This window comes from Cygnus olor, chromosome 1 (assembly GCF_009769625.2).
Source record: "Cygnus olor isolate bCygOlo1 chromosome 1, bCygOlo1.pri.v2, whole genome shotgun sequence".
NCBI lineage: Eukaryota > Metazoa > Chordata > Aves > Anseriformes > Anatidae > Cygnus > Cygnus olor.
The window spans coordinates 119,508,553-119,534,216 of record NC_049169.1 but is presented as its reverse complement, the minus strand read 5'-3'; the positions used below and the strand labels follow the sequence as shown (position 1 = coordinate 119,534,216).

At 37.3% G+C, this 25,664-nt stretch overlaps 1 protein-coding gene across 3 annotated transcripts in view; it reads right to left on the bottom strand.

Annotated features, from left to right (window-relative positions):
• RPGR (retinitis pigmentosa GTPase regulator) overlaps positions 1-25,664 on the bottom strand; it is a 74,473-nt gene that overhangs the window by 35,702 nt on the left and 13,107 nt on the right. For all 3 annotated transcript variants that reach the window (XM_040530680.1, XM_040530661.1, XM_040530672.1), the window contains 5 exons: positions 24,414-24,563; positions 15,506-15,664; positions 2,942-3,097; positions 2,292-2,416; positions 531-713 (listed from right to left, as the gene is read on the bottom strand). In XM_040530680.1, coding sequence (XP_040386614.1) covers positions 531-713; positions 2,292-2,416; positions 2,942-3,097; positions 15,506-15,664; positions 24,414-24,563 — 773 coding nt within the window. The remainder of the gene's footprint in view (positions 1-530; positions 714-2,291; positions 2,417-2,941; positions 3,098-15,505; positions 15,665-24,413; positions 24,564-25,664) is intronic.

Sequence of the window (25,664 nt, the reverse complement as noted above, 5' to 3'; positions counted from 1 at the left end):
AGAGGACAGTAAGATGACCATCTCACTGTGCTGCTCAAGGAAATCACATAGAATATGTAGCTGGAAATAAAGGAGAAGAAACACTGTTGCAAGTAGCAACAGTATCTTAAGATTATTTTAAGATGATTGTGAGAGATTCTCTTTGAAAACATATAAACTATAAACTTGCTCAATCCATCCAAGGACTCAGAGGGAATATCAAAAGGAGTCAGATTCTTGCTTATTTAATTGTATTTCTAAGATATTTTGAAAAATGCAAAGGAACAGAATACGTATTTTAGAATTAAAAAAATACAAGCCCAATTTGAGTGTTTTTCATACACGTAAACATGTAAAATCTGGCCAATAGCTATCTTTTTACCTACATCAATTTTGGGAAGAGGGTGGATATTCATTCTTCTTTTTATACATTAAAATTAAACACATATTTGAATGAGATATATTTGTCTGACGAGTATATGCTGTTACTTCAGTTTAAAAAGTGTCTGTTTCCCACAAAAAGTATGGCAACTCTCAACATCTCTATTTACCCTCTCTCGACGTCGCATTCGTGCTGATGTTAGCTGTAAGGTGTTTGTTACTAGTGACTCTCCACTCATGTTAGAGATAGTAGCAATCAAACGGCTCTCATATAAATCTTCTAAGAGTATTTCTTCAGATTCTTTAGGTCTCGGAGTAGCAAAAACAAGCATGTGACAACCACCACAAGCCACCTACAGCACCAAAACAAAGTTCTGATTATTTCATTTGCAAGCATCAACACAAGGATCTGATTTTCTTATAATCATCCCCAGGGAATTAGATCATAAGAAAACCAAAACAAGAGATACTAAGTTACTTCAAATCTAGTTGCTACTGACTTTAGTTAAATAAAAGTACATAATTATGATTACTAATGAGTAATGATCTATGTTCATTTTTCCTCACTAACACACATTATATTTGTATTCAACAACACATTAGATAAGGCTAAGAAACTACTGATACAGAAGAAAACAAAAATATTTCCACTGATTTTGAAAGGACCGTTGCTAATTATTTTAAAGGACTATTTATGCTATTTATTTTAAAGGACTGTTGCTAATTATTTTCAGTGAGACAAATGTAGGCAACAGATAACTACAGTAATATAAACGCAGGCATTTTATTACAATATCCACAAAATGTAATGCAAAGTCCTACAACCTCCAATAGACACGGTATTGTTCTTGGAAGATCAGAGGTTTCCCTTTTAAAAAAGTTTAAAACCTTTACTTCTGATAAAACTTTTTAAACTCTATGTCCTGTAAACAAACAGAACTGAAAGCCATGTACTTAAGTCTCAAATTTTGCTCAACCTCGAGTGATGTTTGCATTTCTGATGTTGGCAATTCTGTTATGTTTATTTCTTAAAAACCCCAGGAAATATATAAAAATAATGCTCTTAAAAGAAAAGAGTACTTCTCTTTTCTCATCCCATATGGATAGCAAAAAAAATAAAAATCTGAAGATTTTACAAATATCCCACTGTACAAATCATCATTAAAATTAAATAGATATTTAAATAGATATCATTCTGGTGTTTTCAGAGAAGATTTAGCGTCCCCCTCAGCCCCCCCACCCCAACTGCCAAAAAAGCAAAAAGAAACAAGTATTTTCTTTTATAGGCTACTACCAGCTTTACAGACTAAAACACTATAGCCCAATGCTACTGAATAAAATCCCACAAAACAGCCTATATGTGTAGTCCAAAGAAACACATTCTAAACTAAATGTATAGTGTGATAAGTGAAAACAATGTCCTTTTTGTGTTTCCCTTTGTGTTATCATGGAATCACAGAATGGTTAGGGTTGGAAGGGACCTCAGGAGTTAACCTGCTTCAACGTCTTGCTCAAACAAGGGCCACCTAGAGCAGATTGCCCAGGGCCACGTCCTACAGCTCTTAAGGATCTCCAAGGTGGGAGACCCCACAGCTCTCTGGGCAGCATGTGCCAGTGCTCCTCACCCGCACAGCACAGAAGTGCTGCCTGGTGCTCAGACGGAGCCTACTATACTCCAGTTTGTGCCCACTGCCTCTTATCCTGGCACTAGGCACCACTGAAAACAGCCTGGCTCCGTTCTCTTCACATCCTCCCTTCAGGTATTTATAGCCATTGATAAGATTATTCCTGAGCCTTCTCTTATCTAGGCTATCTACTAATTAAATGTTGCAGGAAAAAATCATTCTATAATGAGATTTCAGCTCTCATTAATAACATTTCATAAGAATCTAAACATCTTGATGTTTGAGAAGCATGACAAAAAGTTTTACCAAAAGGACTGTGAAACTCAAAAAATTAGAACATAGAGCGGGATCAAACTGATTCGCAAAATTCTCTTCTCCGAGGCCTAACTTGCCGTGTCGCCCATCTCCAAAAGTAAACATGAGGCCATTCTCTGTATGTGGAAAAAAAAGGATGTTGTTAACAACAAAGATTCAACAGAAAAACAGGACAAAACCATTACAAACAAAGTAACAGGCCATGCAAGTAAGGAATATTTCTCTCCCCAAAGCAAAAACTGAACAATTATTTTTAGATTCTCGACAGATGAATATGATCTAAAAGTACGTATTTTTTCAGACAAAGGACTGGCTAAGATTAGAGTTAGTCTAGACATTTGGGGAAAAAATGAAACAATAGGATTGAAACTGTATAGCAAAAAAAAAAAAAGGCTTCTAAACAAGCATACTTGTTAGAAATTCATGATTATGAGGTTACAATTCTCCAGGAGATATTGTATACACAACTATGCATGGTTGTGAATCTGAAATTCCTAATATTGAATCTGAATTTGTCATTAACTCCTTAACCTTTAGAACCAGTAAGTTTGCAATGCCTTCTTCTACTACTCATTTTATAACAAAAGCTTTAACAGCACAGAGAAGCTACAAGTGCATTTCTGAATTTTTCACATACATACCTGCTATTACAGCAGTGTGATTTTCCCCACATGTAACGTTATGTATTTTACGCCTCCTCAAGTGTTCCACAGACTTTGGTACTGAAGTTTCAAAAGTAAGAGTGCCATGTCCCAGCTGCCCATACTGTCCAAGTCCAAAAGTATATACATCTGTCTCTGAAAATGTACAGGCAAAGTTAACAATAAATATGCTGCTACAGGAAATTCTTTACTCAGAGGGCGGTGAGGCCCTGGCACAGGCTGCCCAGAGAAGCTGTGGATGCCCCATCCCTGGAGGTGCTCAAGGCCAGGCTGGATGGGGCTTTGGGCAACCTGGCCTGGTGGGAGGTGTCCCTGCCCAGGGCAGGGGGTTGGAACCAGGTGGCCTTTAAGGTTCCTTCCAAACCAACCCATTCTGTGATTCTGTGATATATTATAACCTGCTTTCTATTAGCCAAATGAAAGCCAAATGACATCAGCATCAAAAAGCACTGTTTCATCAATTAAAAAAAATACCATTTAAACAATTAAATTTATCAGTTAATTACAAAATAAAATAGAAAAGAGGCAACAACATGCAGAATATAATTTTGAATGGTTCAGTATTTAATATTTCTAACATAACTGCAAATAATCCACAGACCACATGTACACAAAATATTAGCCAATGCAAAATGTTATGGGAGTTTATGCACCACAATTATCTCAAGACCACAATGTTTAGTGCATTTTCAAGTACAATAGTCTAATCTTAATTTCTGGTTACCTACATATATACTGTATGACCCCAAATGTAATAGAATAGACCTCTTTAAAACACAACTGATATGTGTGGAAGAAGATCCTGGAACAATAACAGAAGAGGTTTCAGTATTGTCTTTGGCTACCGAACCAACCCTGCATTAAATACAGAGAACATTATAACTGTGTTATCTTGTTACAGAATAATAATCTTTCCACATTTATATTTTTTCCATTTAATGGACTGTCTGTGCCAGGAAAAAAAATGTGATGTTCTCCAAGACAATAAAGATTGTTGGTGTGTCCATCCCTTGCACTCCATCACAACAGGAGATGACTGTGAAGCTTAGAAATCTTGATGAGGTGATGCATGAAAAGAGAAATTCAAAGACTATGTATTTTTGGGACGACATTTTCTTGGAATTTTACTTCCTGGGTGGTTTTGCTTGTTTGTTTGTTTTTATTTAGTTGTTTGTTTTGTTCTGTTTTGTTGTTGTTGTTTTTCTGCATGTAGGCAACAAAGGAAAAGCTAGAAAAATAGTAATTAAAACTTGTAAAAACTTAATGAAAATCTGTGAAGGATTGGGAAGGACAAAAAAAAATCCTACATCAAGCAAAAAGAACTGTGACTTGGGAGCAATATATCCTTACATCATTATTATGAACACAGTGCAGAGCACGCCTGCTCTTGCCACACGGATGCCATCCCACCAAAAACCTCAGCATCTTCAAGAACAAGGCAGGTATAGGCATTTACATCTGAATGTGTAAAAAAAAGAATCGAAGGAGAATCTTTCCTTTTTGAGCACTTCTTGGAGTCAAGGACAGAAGGCCACTGGAATAGCCAAGTAAGTGTCAGTGCCACAAAAGTAATTTATTCTGTGCAACTGTTTTAGTGTTGCTCTTGGACCAGCAACAAACCACAGAAATATTAAAAACAAATTATGTTACCATTCACTCCAAACTAATCTTTCACTACCTTCAAGGAAAGAGAAAGCAGACAATGGACCAGATTTGATATTACCACCATAGTAGCACACTTACCGCTTTATACAAAACTACAATTTCAAAGGAACCATGATGAAATACTGTAACACTAAATATGGAAATTTTCTTTTCAGAAAACAGTTTGACCTTTCTGCCCCTTTCAAAATTGTTCCATATAAAGATGTCATGAATTTACATCATAAAAAAAAAAAAGGTCTCTCACTATTTTAGATTGGAGATGCAAAATACTCAGTAAAGTCATTTTTCTACTAAAGGTAATAGTAAAGCTCCCTCTACTGGAAATTTCAGTGCAAGAAAGCACTGAACACCTTTGGGGATCTTTAAAAAAAATCTGAATTTTTCCGTGACATTTTGACTTTCTGGATAAGATTCAATAAATGATTCCTGAAAGATACCTCACTCTAAGTGAACTGAAGAAGTCTTACCTTCGTTTTACGAAATGGCTTTCTCAGGATGGCTGATTCCATAAATCCTATTTAAAAGCATGCCATTTGACTTTCTTCTTTGAAAAACAGAAGATCTTGTAATTTTCAAAATATACAGCTCTATCTGATTCACATAATTATTTTGAGTGAAGCTGGAGTTTTTTCATATTATCTTTAATCTTGGGTTGCAATATGCAATGCCTTTTTCATAAAACAGGCGAGACCTCTAAAGGCATTTGTGTTTAGAGATGTTAACTTCAAAAGTACAGGATACTATTTTCTTCCCGTATTGCTACTGACAATGAGGAGAAGAGATCAATCCAAAACCAGTTTAGAGTACCTTCATAAGAAGAATGAATTTCTCTTCTACTTCTAAATACCACAGGCACCTAAATTTAGCTCCTCCTAAAATTTGCTTATTAGTCATTTATCAAGGTACAGAAAGACAAAAACCTTGCACCATTCTTAAATGATTCATCTCTTGTGCATAAGCGAGGCCTAACCTCAGTAATAATTCCACCTAGCAGAAATGGGGATAAGCAGAAGTCTGTGGCAAAGCAATCTCACACACAGACTTGGTAAGAAAATGACAGAGCTGAACTCCATTCTGAACTTGAATTTGCAAATGAAATTGCTGACAGCATGAATACAAAAGGGGATACAGTCCCATGGTTGCTACTTCTTATGGTCCTCAGTCCCAACAATGATATGACTAGATAAAGCAATGATATGATTTGATGAAACACCACCAAAAGGGCAGATGTCACTTCCCCATTCTTCTCTCTTGCTTGCACTGTATCCTCTGTCCACCTGGCTACACAGTAAGACAGCTCAGCTCAGTAAGCCAGGTTGTTGCTTTTTTGCTTTTTAACTCATGTGGTTTCCTGTGGAATGGTCAAGACAGTACCAGAGTGGTATAAGTGGAGAGGAAAGACACACAGCCGCAACAGCATGCAGGCAGCACCTTTTCCTCCAATGCTTTAGTGAAGCATGAGGATGGCTCAGCTTTGTTAACAGCATGCAGGGGAAAGAGCCCAAGTCCTGTCTTGGCCTCTTGGGTGCTGGGATTGTTTCTCCTTTACTTCCTGTATTTCCTATTTTGGAAGAACAGGGATATTTCCCACTGTGTTCAAAAGGACAGCAACCACCTCTACAAGCTTCTTCTGGAGTACATAACAGCTCTCCAAACTCAATGACAGTTGTCACTATAAATATAATAGTCCTAGGCAAAAAATGTATAGTTTTCAGATTTTTTTTTCACACACGCTATTTGCTGAAAGAACTGAGGGAGCTCCAAGAGTCTCCAAGATCCGTGCATTCTTTGCTACATATTTAAGGCTACATACAAAGTTAAAAACCTGCAGAAGAATAACAGAAATGGTTATGCTCACAGAATCTCCATATGTCTTCATTTCCCTTGAACATTATTACTACTACTCTGTCAATAGGCTATTCAGTCTTACTATAGCTTTATTTTTGAACAGCTTACACAGAAAAATGTTACTGTAAAAATCAGCTGTTGACATAATACTCAGTTTTACCACAGCTCATAATTGGATTTGGAGATTTCAGTATCAGTAGTATGCAGACTTAAGAATTATTTGAAAAATCTAGATAATCCTATACAGTTTGAACAGTCTCTTAGTTCTGTCATAAAAAGGTATAGCTTTTTCATCCTTCTCATTCTCTTTCAAAAGGGTATCTTGACTTCCTTTTCTTTTTAAAAGACCTTGAAACAGAAGATAAAAAATCCATCATTTTACATGCTAACACACTAATGTGTTGTATTGTAATGTCAAGTAACCCATTCTCCAAGAACTGCTTTACTTCTTTCCTTTGAAGAGATATCTTGCTTTCCCTCCCTTCAGAGAATAAAAGGAGGTAATACATCCTTTTATAGAGCGCATTATTCCCAGAGGATCTGTCATCATTTGAAAAAAAAAAAAAAAGATACTGAGGCCACTCCCAATCATGTTTCTTCTCCAACTTCTAGATTCACAAGTTGCTTTCATGCTACTTTTTAAAAGGCTTTATTGAAAAAGTACACAACTCGGGATTGTTGCGCTCTCGTTTCTTTTGAAGGTGATGGTACCAACAGCTTTCATTTTTGGTAGAAAGCTTTTGAAAGAATCATCGATAACAGTTTTTTTAGTCTGAATGAAATAAATCACCTGAAATGAGGATATGATCTTCATGAACTGGCTGCTAAGACTGTTATGAAATGAGTAAGTTTGTGCTGCTACAAAGAGAGAAAACTTTTGCAGCAACTGAATTTTAACTGTTCTTCTATTTATTCTCTAGAACGAATGCAAATATTAAAGGAAGAAGTAACAGTAAGAGTTGTAGAGAAGATGGTTTCCAATCCCATATTCAAAATCTCTAAAACCTTGTATATTTAAAAAGTGTTTGTGTTTTTTTTTTTAATTTTCTTTTCCTTTTTTCCCCCTTATTACTGTTATCAGTTAATAGTGATATTTAATTTTTTGTTCTCTAGAAAAAAAAAAAGTTTCCCATTTTGGAATTTCAGACCACAACATTAATTATTTTCCATTCTAGATTCTACCATTTACTCCAATACATTGCTGGAGAGATTCCAAACAGCAGTTTGATTTAATAACCCAGATAACAATGGTTCTTACCCTGCAAAATTACCAATAGAGTAGATAAGACAGTCATAAGAAAGAAATCAAATGAAGTGCTTTGGAATAGACTAATTATGCATGAGAGTCAGGAAGAAACTTCTCTCATACTCAATAAGATAACTGGATTATGCTTTCTTCTAATTTGATGATCCCTAAGTAGAACTGATGACAAGAAACGAACAAAGATGTACAACAGTTTCTCCCTATGACATTTGCTCCTATCTTATTCCTATGTTAAATGAGATAGATGAAACAGAAGAATATACAATAACCAGACACTCACTCCTTATTGTTTAAGACTGAAATGACACACCCTGAAAAACTGGAAAGACCCTGGTAATATGAAAACTGTATCAGCATACATGGTGTTACTCAAGCCAAATAGTACCCATTTGTACATGACATGAAATTCAGGATTTCTTCAAAATTGTACTAGTTTAGGAATTTACAAATTTAAGAAACTAAGCTTAAAAGACATAAATGTTTCTCAGGCTCTTTAAGCTATACCCCTCTTCAGAATTTTGAATTTGTGGTCACACCACTTCATCTCAGGATGCAACATACGCTCCAGTATGTATTCCAGGTTGACTTTATGGTGTAAAGCCTAAAATGCATGTATGCTACACTCACTTTTTAAATGATTACAGTGGCCCAATATAGCTTGTTTCCCAAATACTTTTCATAAGTTTGAGTCAGAAAAATTTCTGTATGTCAACACCACTGACAATGCACCCTTCACTTGAGATATTTCTATTAACTTTACTCTTTTGTTCAAAGTGTCTGAGGCAGAATTTCATAGCTGTAGCCTATTTAATGATAGAATCATAGATCTATAGAATACCCTGAACTGGAAGGATGATCAAGCCCAACTCGTGGCCCCACAAAGGACTGCCTAAAATTAAACTGTATGCCTGAGAGCGTTGTTCAAATGCTTCTTGAACTCCAGTAGGCTCGGTGCCATGACCGAATAGAGCCTGCACCAGTTCCCAATCACCCTGTCACTGAAGAACCTTTTCCTAACATCCACCCTGAACCTCCCCTGACACAGCTCCATGCCATTCCCTTGGGTCCTGTCGCTGTCCCCAGAGAGCAGAGCTCAGCGCCTGCCCCTCTGCTCCCCTCGTGAGGGAGCTGCAGGCCGCCATGAGGCCTCCCCTCAGCCTGCTCTGCTCTGGGCTGAACAAACCAAGGGAGCTCAGCCGCTCCTCATACATCCTGCCCTCTAGACCATCATTTTCATAGTCCTCCTTTGGACACTCTCTAATAGTTTTATATCCTTTTTATACCGTGGTGCCCCAGACTGCACACGGTACTTAAGGTGAGGTCGAACCAGCACAGAGGAGACCAGGCAAATCCTTTCCCTCGACCAGCTAGCAGTGCTGTGCCTGATGCACCCCAGGGGATGGTTGGCCCTCCTGCCTGTCAGGACACACTGTTGACTTGTATTCAACTTGCTGTCAACCAGAAGCCCCAGATCCCTTTCCATGGCTGTGCTCCAGCCTCTCATCCCCCAGTCTGTACCTCAACCCGGGTGCAGAATCCTGTTCTTGGTCTTGTTAAATTTCATACAGTTGGTGATTGCCCAGCCCTCTCACTTGTCAAAATCTCTCCGCAAGGCCCCTCTACTCTCTCCTGTTGAGGTAGTCAACACCTAATTTAGTATCATCTGCAAACTTAGCATGTTTAGTATTAGTTATTTGAGTCCCGTGTCCAAATGATTAATGAAAACACTGAAGAGAACTGCCCCTAAAACGGAGTATTTGGGAACCCCACTAGTGACTGTCTGCCCCCATTTAAATGTAACCTCAGTTATTATAGGCCTTTGAGTTCCAACTGTCAGCCAATTGTTTGCCCACCGTATTATATGCTTGTCTAGCTGTATGCTGGATGTTTTGTCCACAAGGCCCCTCACTACAAGAAAGACATCAAGGCCCTGGAATGTGTCCAGAGAAGGGCTATGAAGCTGGTGAGGGGCCTGGAGCACAAGTCCTGTGAGGAGCAGCTGGGGGAACTGGTTTTTTTTAGTCTGGAGAAAAGGAGGCTCAGGGGAGACCTTACTGCTCTCTCCAACTACCTGAAAGGACATTGTGGGGAGCTGGGGGTTGTCCTCTTCTTGCAAATAACTAGAGTTAGAACAAGAGGAAATAGCCTCAAGTTCCACCACACAAGGTTTAGGTTGGAAATCAGAAGACATTTCTTCTCAGAAAGAGTAGTCAGGCATTGGAATGGGTTGCCCAGGGAGGTGGTAGAGTCACTATCCCTGGGGGTGTTTAAGGAAAGGTTGGACCTGGTGCTTAGGGATGTGGTTTAGTGGATGATACTAGTGGTATTGGTGGTAGGGGGATGGTTGGACCAGACAATCTTGGAGGTCTTTTCCGACCTTAATGATTCTATGATTCTATAAGGATACTGTGAGAGACAGTATTGAAAGCTTTGCTAAAATCTAAAAAAGATTACATCAACTGGTTTCCCTTGGTCAACTAGGTGGGTAACCTTGTCACAAAATGAAATTGAGTTAGTTAAACAGGACTTTCCCCTTGTGAACCTGTGTTGGCTATGACCAATGACTGTCTTGTCATTCAAGTGTTTTTCAGTAACTCCCAGAATAATCTCCTCCATAACATTACTAGGCACTGAATAATAATAGCTGAATTACATTTAAAATCTTCTATCTGACCTTTCACTCTTATTACAGCGACTATCAATCTTTACGCATTTTTGTCAGAGGATATTGTTTTCTTCTTCTCTTGACCCAACTGGAAGTACTGGCACTCAGCACTTTGATCATCAACTGACAGCTAAGCCAGCACTGAATTTCTTATGTGTCTTCTATTATATCATCTATTTCCATAGGCAAATAAATCTTACATAGCCAGACACTGTTTTACTATGGTGTTTTCTTCATTTTTTTTGGCATTTATAGTTTGCCTCTGCGTTCTACTTTTATCTCCTGTAAGATTTAACTATAATGCAAATATCATCCAGGTCTACATCTTCCTACAAAATCTCTGTAGAAGTCATTTGTTTTAATGAAATTTTATCACATGAAATACCATTAAAACAAAATATCTTTTGGTTGGTTTGAGATTTATGGTCAAAAAAATCAATAATGATAATCTAATTCTTTCTGCTGAACTTCACTTTATAACCCATAAAATAATGCTAGGATTTATATATTTGCTAGCTTTAAATTTATGGTAATTTTTTTCCTAATAATGATAATCTGATTTCATGTAAAGAAATTTATTTTATGAAAGAATACTGCCAGGGTGAGACTGTATGTTGGTGAAAGAACAGAGACAAAGCCTTTGAAATGTAGACAAATGCTTGCATTATTTCCTGGATTGGCTACTGTTGTTTCCTCTTCATACTCTTCCCAAAGGAGTTTTGATTTACCCAGAATCTTGCAGCTTGTCTCATCATTACACATAACTATTTCCAGCACATCACTTCCACCTTTATTCTCTCCAGTGACTTGCAGTACAATATCACATCAAATTACTTAAAATCCCCCCCAGATAGATTTTCAGTTTATATTTTAGAAACTTTGATTTCATAACCTTGAAGGCACTCTGCCAGATTGACAACAGATGACTACTTAGCATTTCCAAAATACAGATTTAAGGACTTACAAAACCTACTTGTTTTCATAGCTTTTGCATTTTGATGTAAGATTAATTACAGGCATGCTATACAGTTGTGGAATTCATAAAAGCTAAAACTGATAATTTTGAAATCATCTGTGGGCAAAGTCAAACACCCCTTTCCTGCTTCTATAGTATTTTACAATTATTAAATCCAATGAATAGAAATTTTGACAGGCAGACGGCAACTCAAACAGGATGGTCAGGAAAGGTGAAGAAGAAGGAAAGAATCTTCTGTTTGAATTACTGAAGCTCCCAGAGGCTCCCAGGAATAAGATACATGAATAGATTAAAACAAGACAGCCACAAGAAAGGCTGTAATGGGAACATGGAAAGAACTATGCCAGCAGATTACAGAAAAACATAACACGCTTTCTGAAGGAGAAGGCAGACTGACTGTTCCATATTTCCCTGCATCCTACTACTTTTTCTTTGATCACAGAGATACCACAATCACTGAGATGCCCCAGTTTTTTTAATGTGTCCATCCTTATGATGGAAAATTCTACTTAACGTCTAACTTAACCTGTGTTGCAACCAGATTCCTTCTCTGAGATCCCACAAAGAGAACAACTGATTACCTTCCTTCTAAGGAGGAATTTATGCCAGTGAAAAGTGGTACCATGTCTCTTCTTAGTTTTCTCTTTCTTAGTTTAATCAGTTCCCTTTTTTAAAACTTTCCTCTCAGGGTATGTTTTCTTAATCTTTGATATCCCTGTTGTTTCACTATGGAATCTCCAAATCATTTTATGCCTTTTCAAAAATGCAATGATCAAAATATACACACTGTTCCAGCAGAACTCATAAAAGTCCTTCATGCAGTGGAATGTAAACTTGGTGGTTTTGCACATGTATTGGGTTTATATGGCAAGGTTTTGGCAGCAGGGGGGCTGCAGGGGTGGCCTCTGTGAAAAGAGTTCAGAAGCTGTCCCATGTTAGATAAGGGCCAGTTTCAGCAGGCTCCAAAGGGACCCACTGCTGCCCAGAGCCGAGCCAGTAAGTGATGTTTGCGCCTCTGGGACAGCAGATTTAAGACAGGGAAAAAACTCTGCTGTTCCACAGCGGCTGGGAGAGCAAGGAGTGAGACCCAGCCCTGCAGCCCCCAAGGTGAGTGCAGCAGGAGGGCAGGAGGTGCTCCAGGCAGGCAGCAGCAGTTCCCCTGTGGCCTGTGCAGGGAGAGGCCCCTGGTGGAGCAGGCTGTCCCCCTGCAGCCCATGGGTCCCACACAGAGCAGATCTCCACGCTGCAGCCCGTGGAGGAGCCCACGTGGAGCAGGTGGATGTGGCCTGGAGGAGGCTGCAGCCCATGGAGAGCCCCCGCAGGAGCAGGCCCCAGGCCGGAGCCGCAGCCCGTGGAGAGGAGCCCACGCAGGAGCAGGGGGGCTGGGGGGAGCTGCTGCCCGCCCGTGGGGGACCCGTGCTGGAGCAGTTTGCTCCTGGGGGATGGATGGACCCCGTGGTACGGAGCCATGTGGGAGCAGTTCTTGAAGAGCTGCTGCCTGTGGGCAGCCCCCGCAGGCTCAGTTCGGGAAGGACGGCATCCCGTGGGAGGGACCCCGCGTGGAGCAGGGGCAGAGAGAGACCGTGAGGGAGCAGCGGAGACGAAGCGTCAGGGGCTGACCGCAGCCCCCATTCCCCATTCCCCTGCACTGCTCAGGATGAGGACATAGAAGAGGGTGGATGTAGGGGAAGGTGGTTTTGGTTTGCTCTTAATTCTCGCTGTTCTAGTCTGCTAGTGATAGGCAATAAATTATATTCATCTCCCTACACTGAGTCTGTTTTGCCCATGATGGTAATTGTTTAGTGAGCTCCCTGTTAATCTCAACCCCTGAGCCCTTTTGATCGTACTTTCTCCCCCTTGCCCTTTGAGGAGAGGGAGTGACAGTGGCTGTGGTGGAACTCAGCTCTGCCCAGCTGAGCAAAACCACCACAACAGGCAACTTCTTTTTACATATCTACAATGTTACTACTAACAGCACTATATGGCCATCTTCTTTGCAATGTGCAGTCCTCTACAGTTCCATACCTGATTCCAGAGAATCCATTAAAAGCTATTGAAAAGCCTCATGAAATTCAAAAGATAATAAGATATAGTGGCTATTACCTTCTGATAGAAGGAAATTGTATTGGTCTTATAATATTGTCTGAATTATCTTCCAGTTGTTTATGAACAGGCTGTTTAATTGTCCCAACACTTCTACACAGCTAAAGAAGTGACAGTGACTGATCTGTAATTTTCAGGGTCTTTAAACCCCTCATCCATCCTTCTGAAATTTTCAAGAAAACCTAGCATATTTCTAAGAGTCTCAATTCTTGAAGTTGTTCAGGTTGAATTTTCATTAGGTCCAGACTGTTTGGAAACATTCAATGTAATAATAAGGATCTAACTTCTTTCTCTGTTCTTTCCAAATTTCCATTTTACTATTTGTGTATTACAGCTGATTACAAAAGACATTGCTTTCTCTCTTATTACTTATAAATTTTTTTCTGTTTAAAACAGTCCTCCATATTGACGAAAAATAAAATAAAATTAAAACACATAAAATAACACTTAAAATAAACACTTAGCTATTTTGAGGCCAAATGGTAGGAATTTTTGTTCTGACAACGGCTATGAACCTCCTAAATTCCTACCTCCTAAAACCATAACATTATTTTGCGTACTGTGAATCCATCTAGGCACAGTCAGCCAATGAATGCATTTCAACAAATAAAATTATGACAAACAAATATATACTAAAAATAATCTTTTTTTTTTAGTTTCTCATTCAAATTTCTAGAAATACACTACCATTCTTGGTGTGTTTTAAGTGCTGTATAGCATCCTATTTCCTTTACTCACTCACTCATCCAAAATTTTAAAAATTATTTCTTATATGCACAAAAAAGTAGTTAACTATCATTTTCTCTGGTACTTACCGTACCGGGCATCACCTCAAAGTTGTGAGACAAGCCATTTTATGCCACCCACTGACACCCTCTGTAACTGGTGGAAACAGCTCTAATCACTGAGAAAACTTCCCATTCAAATCAGCTGATTGAGATATTTCAAAATGTGCTAAAAAAGATTTCTAAAACAGTAATATAGACCATATTTCATCTTCCAAGTACTATAATTTCAATCCTGTGAACTACTATATCACAGTTTTATTCAATGATTTTTATATACTTGTATGATATGTTTAATATGCTCTATCTGTACTAGTTTTATATGCATGTGAAAGATTCTGCTCACCTTAATACAGAATTCACCTGAAGTCACAGGTGTTGCCTGTATTACAAGAGATATTTAATCCGTTTAGGCATCCATTAGATTGTGCAACTTTTTCGCGATTTCAACAGCTAATTGAAAAGTGACTTTCTAAACACCGCACATTCTGGGTCATTTAAATTTACTACAGATTGGAAGACTTCATCTAAGACTTCCTCCCCACACTCCCAACACTAATTTCAAGCTCATCAGAAGAAAGAAACATTGATCATTGGTTTTACGCTAGGAGGTGTTAGCTTGTTAGGATCCCAGTAAGAAAGGTACTCAGACTTTGTAAAGTATCTCTTAAAACTCTATTTATCGGGGATAACACTATAAATAAAAAAAGAGATTAGTACAAATAATCTTACGTACTTCATATGCTGGGAAACCTGAGCTACGTGGAATTGAATGTGCCTCCGACCATGCACAGTATGCCACACAGATTCCATCCACAGAAAGGCTACCCTGTTTTGGTCAGTTGAGCTCTTACAGGGTTTTCTTACAAGAAAAAAAAAAATCAATTCATCGTTTTCAATGTCAAATAAAAATGACATTCACATGGGAATGTGAAGTTTTAGATAAAGGCAAGAGCACGCAGGTGAGATAACCATTGGTACTGAGTAGGCGCTGCCTGTAAGCTCTTCTGTTACAATTAGCTTGCAAAGTTTATCCTCCAGCAAAGAGATAGCACAGCACAGCGCAAGCCTGCACTTACTCAGGTTAACCATCATGTGGATTTCTACCTCCCTGATATACAATGGTCTTCTGGTTAGCATCACTACAGAATCTTACTTTACAGTGGGATGTAAACTATTTAAAACAAATTGAGATTACTAAGTTATAGGGCTGTAAAAAGGCAATTAAATACCTTACCTGTAAGCACTACTGTGTGTTCTCCACCACAAGCAACCTTATTAACCTTTTCCATAATTCCCAGTACAGGCTGTGGGACTCTATTGTTCTTCAGCTGTTCAGGCAATAATCCCAGTTTCCCGTTCTCAGGTTCTCCAAAAGTATAGAGCTCACCATCTCCTGTGAAAATGCAGAAGAGAAGAGGATTCACACAAAGCACTCAGAAACAAGTCTGGATCATCTAGACAGCTGCAGACCCAAGTCAGTAAAACAGAAAAGTATATGAACCTTACAGGACAACTGAACATATTTGTATGATGTCCATATAGCTGTGTATGTGCATTAGTATGCCTTGCTGGGACTTGGAGGAGCTAAACTTTAACACCACCTTCTTCACAAGGTAAGAACCATTGCCTGCAAGGAATATAGCCAGGGAAAAACAAAACAATAAACATCCCATGTCAGAGAGGTTATTATTCCTTCTGTAATCAGTATTCATGTCAACTGAAGTTGCTCATAATAGTCTCAATTAAAACAGAAAATCTTGATGGAAAATACACACTTTTCTTCTTGTGAGATACAGAGAAAAAATAAAAAAGCTGAGTAAATGATATGAAATTGCATGAAGTCCAGACAAGAAGAGTTATAGATCAACAACAGTGGTTCCATAGCAATAACTCCACCAGAAATAAGTTCAGAAAAAATACTGAGACAAAACTGTTTCAAATACATTCCTGCAGCCTCTTTCTGATCTGCCAGAAAATGATATCAGAAGAGCTTTCTCATTTACCCAGACTTTTTACAAATTCAGTTCAAAATCTGTTCAATCCAAAGTTTTGGTAACTTATTTGACTTTCAAAGTTTCCTTTGCTTCATCTTTCCAATTACCTCTTTTGATTTTTCACTACTATGGAAGTCTAAAGTACCATTCAATATAGATCCTAAAGTACCATTCTCCTGAAGTACTATTCAGTATAGCATCCTTCTACAGTAGTTAAAGAACTAACATGTAAAATGTATTTTCCATTGCTATATTTACAATTTATCTACTTCCTACCTTTACCTACATTTCTGATTTTCTGTGCTAATGGGCCTCCCACTATTCTAATAGGTCAGACTGAGGTTTTGTTGGGAAATGTTTCCTTACTGTCATGAATGGCTTTAAATTAATAGCTGAGTGTTCTCCACTCCAGAGAAAAATGAGTTCTATGGAATAATATCTTCTTAGCAAATCATGGCCCAAAGTTTACATGTGAAAATATTTACCCTGCAAAAATCAACACACACTATTTTGTAAGAAAAAGTTTGTTTTTTTAATCTAATTTGGTTAATTTTTAATCTAATTTGCACATGGATAAGCAGAATTCTCACGTGGAGCTAGTCCAAGACAATTAAACATTTAGACTAATGTAGGAGCTGTCTGCTCAAGGAAAATTTGAAGACATAGCTACACTTACATAATCCACATAATAACAAACCACATACTTATACTCCATTACTAATGCTCAGTCATCAGAAGCACACATTTACAATACTTTTGGAAACGTGTATATTTATGTTTCTGTACAAAATGTACTTTTGCTTTTAGAGGGATACATTTAGTGCTCACAAATTTGCTTTTACAGAATTCAGAGGCATTACTATTGTACTATGCACAACAAATGTTTGAGAGATTCGTATTCAAAAGCTCTAAATTCATTGCCAATATTAAAGTTGAATTAACTTTAGAAATGCTGTTTTTTCCCCAATGACACTGAAAATAGATGTGCTCGCAGTGTTTCAAAGCTGAAGCCTTATTTATGTGTTCAGAACTGTTCATTAGAGAAGTCCCACTCTCTTCACTGAACATAAGCAGGGAATAAGAAAATGAACTTACTATTAGTTTTATGTTAGCCTTTTTTCTTAGCATAGCTGCTATGTTTGTTACTTTTCATTCCACTTTGTTAGCCAAAACTTAAAATTTGGGAATTTAAGGTTAGTGACAATGACCAGAAAAATTAGATTAAATAGAAATAGAAAATATGATCTAAAAGTAAACTAATGCATCAAAATGTAAAGTAGAAAAAATGAAGCTGTATATGCTTTCTAAAAAGTGAATGAGATTAACCAAATGATCAAAATCAAGTTAATAAAAATGGAAGAATATAATTCAAAATGAACTGAGGTTTATTAAAACTTGAGTGTTACAAGCCAAGGGAGGAAAGGATTTTTTTTGAATTTTTAATTCTGAGGATAAGAAAGTCAAAACTGGTGTCAGTTAGAAATGGGTCTTTTTTATTCATTTTTCCTGACTTTTACTCTGGCAACACACTCATTTAAAACTTCCTTTTGCATGAATAAAAACTGAGCAAGAATTTCAAGTAGCATAACTACAGCTTCACTACGCGTAGCTATGGGATGACTAGTTACTAACATGTTTTCATTTAAGCTGTCTGACATATTCCAATAGATAAACTACATTCAAAGTGTTTTTCCTGGCAAAGTCTTTGCCTGTGACACTTTTTCTTTTTTCCTCTGTGGCGCATGAGTCAACTATTTGTGCTGAACAGTGACTACAGCAGTTGGTGCACACACAGAGCAGCACTGAGACCGCCGTTGCCAGGACCTTCCATAAAAATGGAATGGAATGGAATGGAATGGAATGGAATGGAATGGAGTAGAGTAGAGTAGAGTAGAGTAGCGTAGAGTAGGTTTAGTTTAGTTGGAAGGGACCTACAAAGATCATTGAGTCCAACTTTTTGGCTAATCAAAAGTTAAAGCATATTATTGATGACCTTATCCAAATAAATGCCTCAAACATTAACAGGCACGGGGCATCAACCACTTCACTGAAACCTTTTCCACTGTTTGACCACCCTCACTGTAAAGAAATTTTTCCTAATATCTGGTCTGAACCTCCCTTGGCACAGCTTTGTGGCATTCCCACGTCCTGTCACCAGTTACCAGTGAGAAGAGACCGATGCCTCCCTCTCCATTTCCCCTCCTCAGGAAGCTGTGGAGAGCAATGAAGTCAAGAAGGGTTCTGATGCATTCAGAAAACCCTTAAACTACCATGTCTTTTAATGAAACAGTGCTTCTCCTCACATCCTCTCATAGGAAGTAATTCTGGAGGCGTCATGCTGATCTAAGATGTATGCTACCTTTGTTACCAGTAGTCTACGAAAAGAAAAAAAAAAGAGATCTAAATTATGAAGTATTTTCTTCAAATGAAGCCTGAGGATAGGTTTTCAATGAATTTTACTTATAGGGAGAATCTGAAGTATGTCTCATATTTTATAGTAATGTTCATTCTGGACAAAAAATTAAAAAAAAAAAAAAAAAGTTATGCATTTTTTAAGATACCTAAGCTTCAAATCTATTTAAATTCATAAATCAATCAATCAACTTGAAAATTCTGGGGGAAAAAAAATGTATCCCATACTCAAAGCACAACGACTGTAAAAAGGCCATTTTTCATAAAAGCCAAATTCCTGCTTTAAATGGAAACTGGTCCCAATTCTCAGTGCAAAGCTACAACCCAGCACTTGCACCAAAAATTTAGAACCTAACTTTGACGGCACAATATTTATATCTAAAGCTCACAAGACCTACCCAATTTGGCCTCTGCCTTAGTCAAAAAAAAAATCCCAAACTATTTTATATTGTTTTATACAGGTTCTTAGTTTTTCAAGATTACATCTGCCTCTCACTATGGTATGGAGTCTCCATGTACCATGCTTCTAGGCCGCTAAGGCCAGCAACTGGACTAATTGTCTTTTCTGAATGCTCTAACTGACCACAGATGCAATCAGGAAATAACAATAATACAACCACACTCAATGTCAAGTTTCTTGCAGGGTTTCACAGGAGTCTGGTTATTAAGAGTAACCACCACAATGTATTCACAGAGCCACATTATCGTTGGCAAGGTAATGAATCAGGTTAGCAGCTGTATTTCCTATCTACCATCATCAGAGGTGTAACCACATCCTCCTGCCTGTCCTTATTTTATCATTCATTCCTGACATTTTCTCTTTTCTTTCATTAATGACATTTTCACACAAACCATTTAAAATAACACCAATAATGTTACAACACTTCATTTATTTGCACATATCTGTGCAGAAATGTTTCTGTTGCATGCTTCCACGCTCTTCTAAGAGGTGTTTCGTAGTCACTTCAATGTGTTTTTTAAAGAAACAGCAGACAATCTCAGCTGCTGAGAAGTGTATTTCACTTCTAAACTATGTAATGTGTTTAGACTTCTCTGTTCAGTTTGATTTTCTATTTTAATTCTGATCTTTATTCCTATGTGCAGAAACACTGAACAGTCCTCAGTAACAGATACTTTGCAGTTATGTGCAGCAGCATTTTTTTAAATTCTGAAATACTAGCCTAAGTAACAGCAAAAAAAAAAAAAGAATTAATTGTAGTGTCAGAGTTTCTATAATCAAGCCATTCCATTGACAACAAGAGGTGTCAATGCTCCCACTGGAAGATTTTATTAGGGACTGCAAGAAGAAAAAACAACAAAACTTACATTTTTTGGAAGGTAAGTATTAATGTCTTAATATTCTCAGATCTGCCATGTATTTCTTGAAACAAATTCATAAACCCCAAAAAGCACTTAGGGGTTAACTACTAATGCAATTCTCTTTGAAGACACCACAGCATTTTTTTAAAAACACTACTGCACAGTAAATATTAATCCAATCACAATCTAATTAATAGGATTAGAGATTCAAATGGTCAAGCTTCCATTGACTTCCCAAACTAATCAAGTTTATTACATTTTTTAAACTTAATAATCCAGCTAACAAAGATAAACCCATTTACTAAAGCAATTTTTGAATACATTACACATCCCTTTAAGGCAAACTGTAGTCTAAAAATTATGAAGAATACCGATAAAACGTAAATAGGATCCAGTCAAACTCAGATAAATTTTCAGTACAATTATATGCGTGCAGCACATCTGCATTTTAAGGACATTCTGCTCAAAATAAGTCCACGGAACCTGGCTATTCAATTTTTTTCCTCTCTTATGAGTCTTCTCACATATTAAACTTTCCTAGCGTGGTATGTTTTTGGTATCACTAAACACAGGTCACAGGAGCATGTCAAGGAAATGAACAAGCAACAAGGAAATAGAAAATTATCATTGCTCCTCAAAGATAGTGAGTACTGTATAAGACAGAAGAGATGAGATCTGGCTGATGGCAGGAGACAAAAGAATTGAATCACTGTATGATCTCTTGAATAAAAATGAAGTATTTTTTCCAGATTAAATTGGTTGACACCTCCTCACAGACTGAAATTCTAAGCATGGAAGTCTTTGGAATGGATGACCTTTAAAATTGGTCCTTAAAAACAACTGTAAATTACATATAAGGAAGGAATTTGGGGAACCCACAAATCTCTCTATGAGAAGGTATCTTCTCAAGGAGAATTTACTTTGACCTTGCTTATAGTTAACAGTTCTGGCAGGAGAAGCATCAGAAGATGTCTAATATATTCAATTCCTTTCTGTTTCCAAGAATGTGACTCTGCTTTAGACACCACAGTAGTGGTTAGATATATCTGGGTTTCCTGCCCTACGTCTCCTTCAGCGGACAGATGACGCTATAGACACTTGCCAAGCTTAGCACTTTCCGAAAAATTGTTCCCTCTTGAGTGAGTGTGGCCAAAGACTAGTCAAGTAAAGATCTGTAAATGGACTCAAAAAGTGTTGCTACACTCTTTCAGCTACTTCTTTCTCCGTTACTTTCTCTGAGAGATACTGCTAATACAGGGAGCTAATGTCCTATGTCCACAAAAAGACTTAGTAGATAAGAAAAACTTTGGAGTTTTCTGGTACAATTGAATTACAAATTCAGATGATCAAATACCACAATTTCTATAAAAACATATTTCTATTTACTAAAAGGTTTGCATCAAGATTACACTCTTCATTGACTGCTACTGTACTTCATAGTACTTTTCTGGTAGTTAAGAACTTTAAAACGTATTCCTACTGAACCTACTTAAACAATCTTCTTAAACAAAAGCTGTTTCAAACAAATAACATCTTTAATTTAAAAAGGAAAAAAAAAAAAGCTCAAATCTATACAACATAACTTTTTTTTCCTCGGTTGTCTCTTATTAATGAACATCCTGACCTGGAGAGGGCACTCTGTGACCATGCTACGTATTCTAGTGTGTCCTCATTAACCACCTCGTATGTTTTAACCCAAACATGCCTGTGATCCTACCAGCCCACTTAGCCAATATACATTTTATGTCAATTGCAAATATATTAAGAAAGGGAACCATATGGTGACATGGTCATCAGTTCAACCCTGCTACATATATCAAGTCCTACATCCTGCAACCATGTTTTATTATTAAAGATAGTATACTATTTGATGCTCTTTACATAACAAGTCGTGTTTAAAAAGACAAAATGTGGTAATTATACAGTACTGTAATAACTGGCAAAACAGGTGTTGAAAGTTTGCTAGTGACAGTTTCTTCCATTTCCTTCATAGTAATAGCAATCACAGTCTAAAAACATTCCTTTGTATTGTGTTGAGGGAATTAATATTGATTATACACCCACCTGAACTATTCAAATTTAACTCCTAGAAATACAGAATCACTGTTTTTTTCCAGATATTTCCTCCAAAATTATGTATCAAAAACACCACTAACAACTTTAAATTCTAGTGTACACGATAAAATCATACAATCAAAACATATGGAAAGCCCCCTGTGCTAGACAAACTTTTAAACATAATTTAAAGCATAATTCAATGACTAAATGGCAATTTAGAGAAGAAAACCTCATATCTCTCTTCTATAAGAATATTCCAGATACTCCATAATTATCTGGTTTGCTATGTTCTACTACCCCTCAGAGGCAGACTACTGAGGATATGAACCACTGTTCTGAGCCAGTCTAGCAAGTACTACAAGCAAGTCTCTTCCATAAGGAATAAAAGAATCCTACCAGTAATAAAAGTATCACCTTTTTTTTTTTTTTTTTTTACACAAAACCTTGTAACAGCATAGTGCCTTCTTAAGTAGGCTGTAAGAAAAAGAAGGTAGCTATATTTGTACTTAGGCTCAGCTTGCAGAACTTCCAAATTCTTACGAATTAATGGCTAGCATCAGGACTACAAAAATGTGTGACTACGGTCCGCTTAAATTAAATGTGTAGAGCTGTTTTTAAACTCTGTGCAACAGAAGATTTTTTCACTAAAAAGCCCAACACTAAACTTCTATGCTACTTACAATATCAGTCAAAGAAAACTGCAAGGGCCCAAAGGAAAATAATTTTTCTGCAAATTTCTTTTTTTTCCCAAAGGAAAATAATCAAAAAATATTTCTCATTTCACCATAAAAAGGTCATCTGTGTGCCAGTAGTTTCAGGAAGGTAGAGTCAGGCTCAACTTTTGCAGGATTTCCAGATACTAGAGGCTGAAAATTAAGATCTCCCGTCCCACAACCAGGCTTGTTTAAGCAGTAATGGGTTCAACAAGTCCTCATTTTCACTTGTGATAACCAGCTTATCTTCCTATTAATATTTTAAGGGGATCCATTTCTCTCACTCAGTTGTTACCCTAATTCCTTTTTTTCATGCCCCTCCATTAACAATTTCCACTTCCTCAGAGAACCTGGCACACACTATTATCTCCTTGCTGTTAGATGCTTGCCCTCAGCCCACCTTTTAATGAGAGCTTTGTCAGATCCCATTGTGATCTTGTCAGAACTTCAGCTCTTGGCTCTAAGGCAGAAATACAGACCTTCTTACTATATCCTTGAATTAAGGGTCTTTTTTTTTTTCATTTATTTCAAGTTCAGGAAGATGTAGACTTCCCAACAGGTACAGAGCTCCTGATCAGTCAGAAGTATTTTGTTCATTTATTGTAATAAGGCATCTGTAGTAAAAGTTGCATGCTACCAGCATAACACTTAATTAATACCTCGACACCGTAGGAAGCTCTCATTCTGTTAACAGCATGTTCTCAGAGAGCTGTGTAGATGTTCTATGTGGAAAAGTAATATTTATCAAGTTGATGGAGTAGTTACTGGGTACCTATTAAAGGCTTTACAATCAAAACTATTGATCCTTCAAAATCTTTAATTACTCTTACTCTAATTTGCTATACTGTGAAGCTTAATAATGTTAATATATGGCTGAGAGGAATTCATAGCTGCTCACACTTAACACTATCCATACTGATTGATAAATTCAACCACATGGGCATTGTTAAAAAATGAGTGGTACCACCACTTTGTAAAGAAAAAAAGAGGTGGGAATATGTAGAGATGGCTTGGAGAACAGACACCAACTCATTGTAGGGATGCTTCTCCTCGCAATGTATATTGCCTAACTGACTTAAAAACTTAAGAATAAGACATAACATCAAACTTTGACAACAATGTTGCACTGCTAGTAAATGAGATTAATTTTACCTCAAAACATAGCAAGTCTATTCAATATTTGCATTTTCTAGATGATCATCACACAAGCAAGTGTAATTTCAAGAAAAACTGGATTATTGAAACCATAGTATTAATCTACATTTGTCATAACCTTCATGAAAATAAAATTATGTATAAGACAGTCATTCTTCCTAATATCCTTCATTGTATATATGCAGAACATTTACTGCAATTTTTTCTCATGGGATTGTTAAATCAATAATAATAAACAATTACAGAGTAGATTATATATAAGTTTTCCAAATAAGTGAAACGGTACCACGTTTTAGAGAACCTCTCACCAATAAAATCTCCCAGTGTGATACAAAACCACACAGATGACTTTCTCTTTCACAGAACAGTTCGTAACAACTATGGCCTGTACAGTTTCAAAAGTAATGAATGTCTTATTAACTACCTTTACCAATAAAACAATCTGAGAACCAGTGATTTGTCTCTGCTAACCATTATCTCATCCTCTTACCTGTTATCAAGGCAGAATGATAATACCCACAGGATACAGACAAAACGGGTTTTCCAACATCCACTTGACAAGGGACACAGACATAAGCTTTATCAGCCAAGCCAATCTGACCTTCTGAATTATCACCCCAGACAAAGAGCTGCCCATCCTCTAAAATGAAGACACAGAAAGTTAACAGATTTCAAAGCACAACTACACTAATAAAAAGTTAATTTACCTATTTAAGAAGCATTTCATAAACTCTGTGTACAACACCACTAAACGTCATTATCTCAGGGTCATAAAGTGATATTTAACACAATGCAACAAAACAGTCTGAAGTATGAGGGTATTCCCTAATCTTTTCAAGAGTGACTCAAAACACTTAGTGATCCACTGATATTAGACCATAAATAGCACCAGTACAAGAACATTCCTTCAAAAAGAGGAAGACTGAGAGCGTAAGACAATTCAGTTGCCAGAGGTCAGCATGGAAACATCATGGTGAATTGGAGGCATATTCTCATTTCTAGTAGCACGTCACCACCCTCCTGTTCTTCCAAACGTATTCTCTATTCTGACTTTGGTACTCATCTCCCTTATTCTTTCCTTATCTTTCAGTTCTCTTCACAGGTTATTATATTGCCCAGCTTCATTTTGTTTTACTTCAACTATCACAATAGCTGTTCCAGTTTTATTAAGACCAGCCTCTGGTGACACAAAGACCAATGGCAGCAATAAGAAGCAAAAACAGGTAGTGAACAATGTGAAAAATCTCAAGAGTTTTCTAGAAGAGATAAGGCCTTCTGTCTGCATTTTTCTTATTGGTGGGAAATAAGCTGTGAGTAAAACAACTATCATACACACAGCTACTGAGATGCTGCCTGGCACTAAAACCATTCAAAGTTCATTTACAAATCTTATGAGAATGTTCGCAATTGTCATAAAAAATACAAACCAAAGAAAAGCAGGCTAACATCTTTCTTAAATACTCCTCTGCTCTGTCCCTTTCTGAAATCATAGCCTCAATAATTTATCCTAAACATGTACAGAACAGTTGCTTTGCGACAAGTCTTGAGAAATTACAGGGTAATAAAGGACTATGGCTGAATATATTATAACTGTGTAGACTTCATCAAGTCATGATCATGTAATTTCACATTGGAGTCACAGGTTAGGCCACTCTCAGAATTAGTAATTACACTGTTGTGTAGCCTGTACCAGCAGACCAAAATAATTGTAGTGAGAAGTAGAATTAGAGAAACTTCGTTT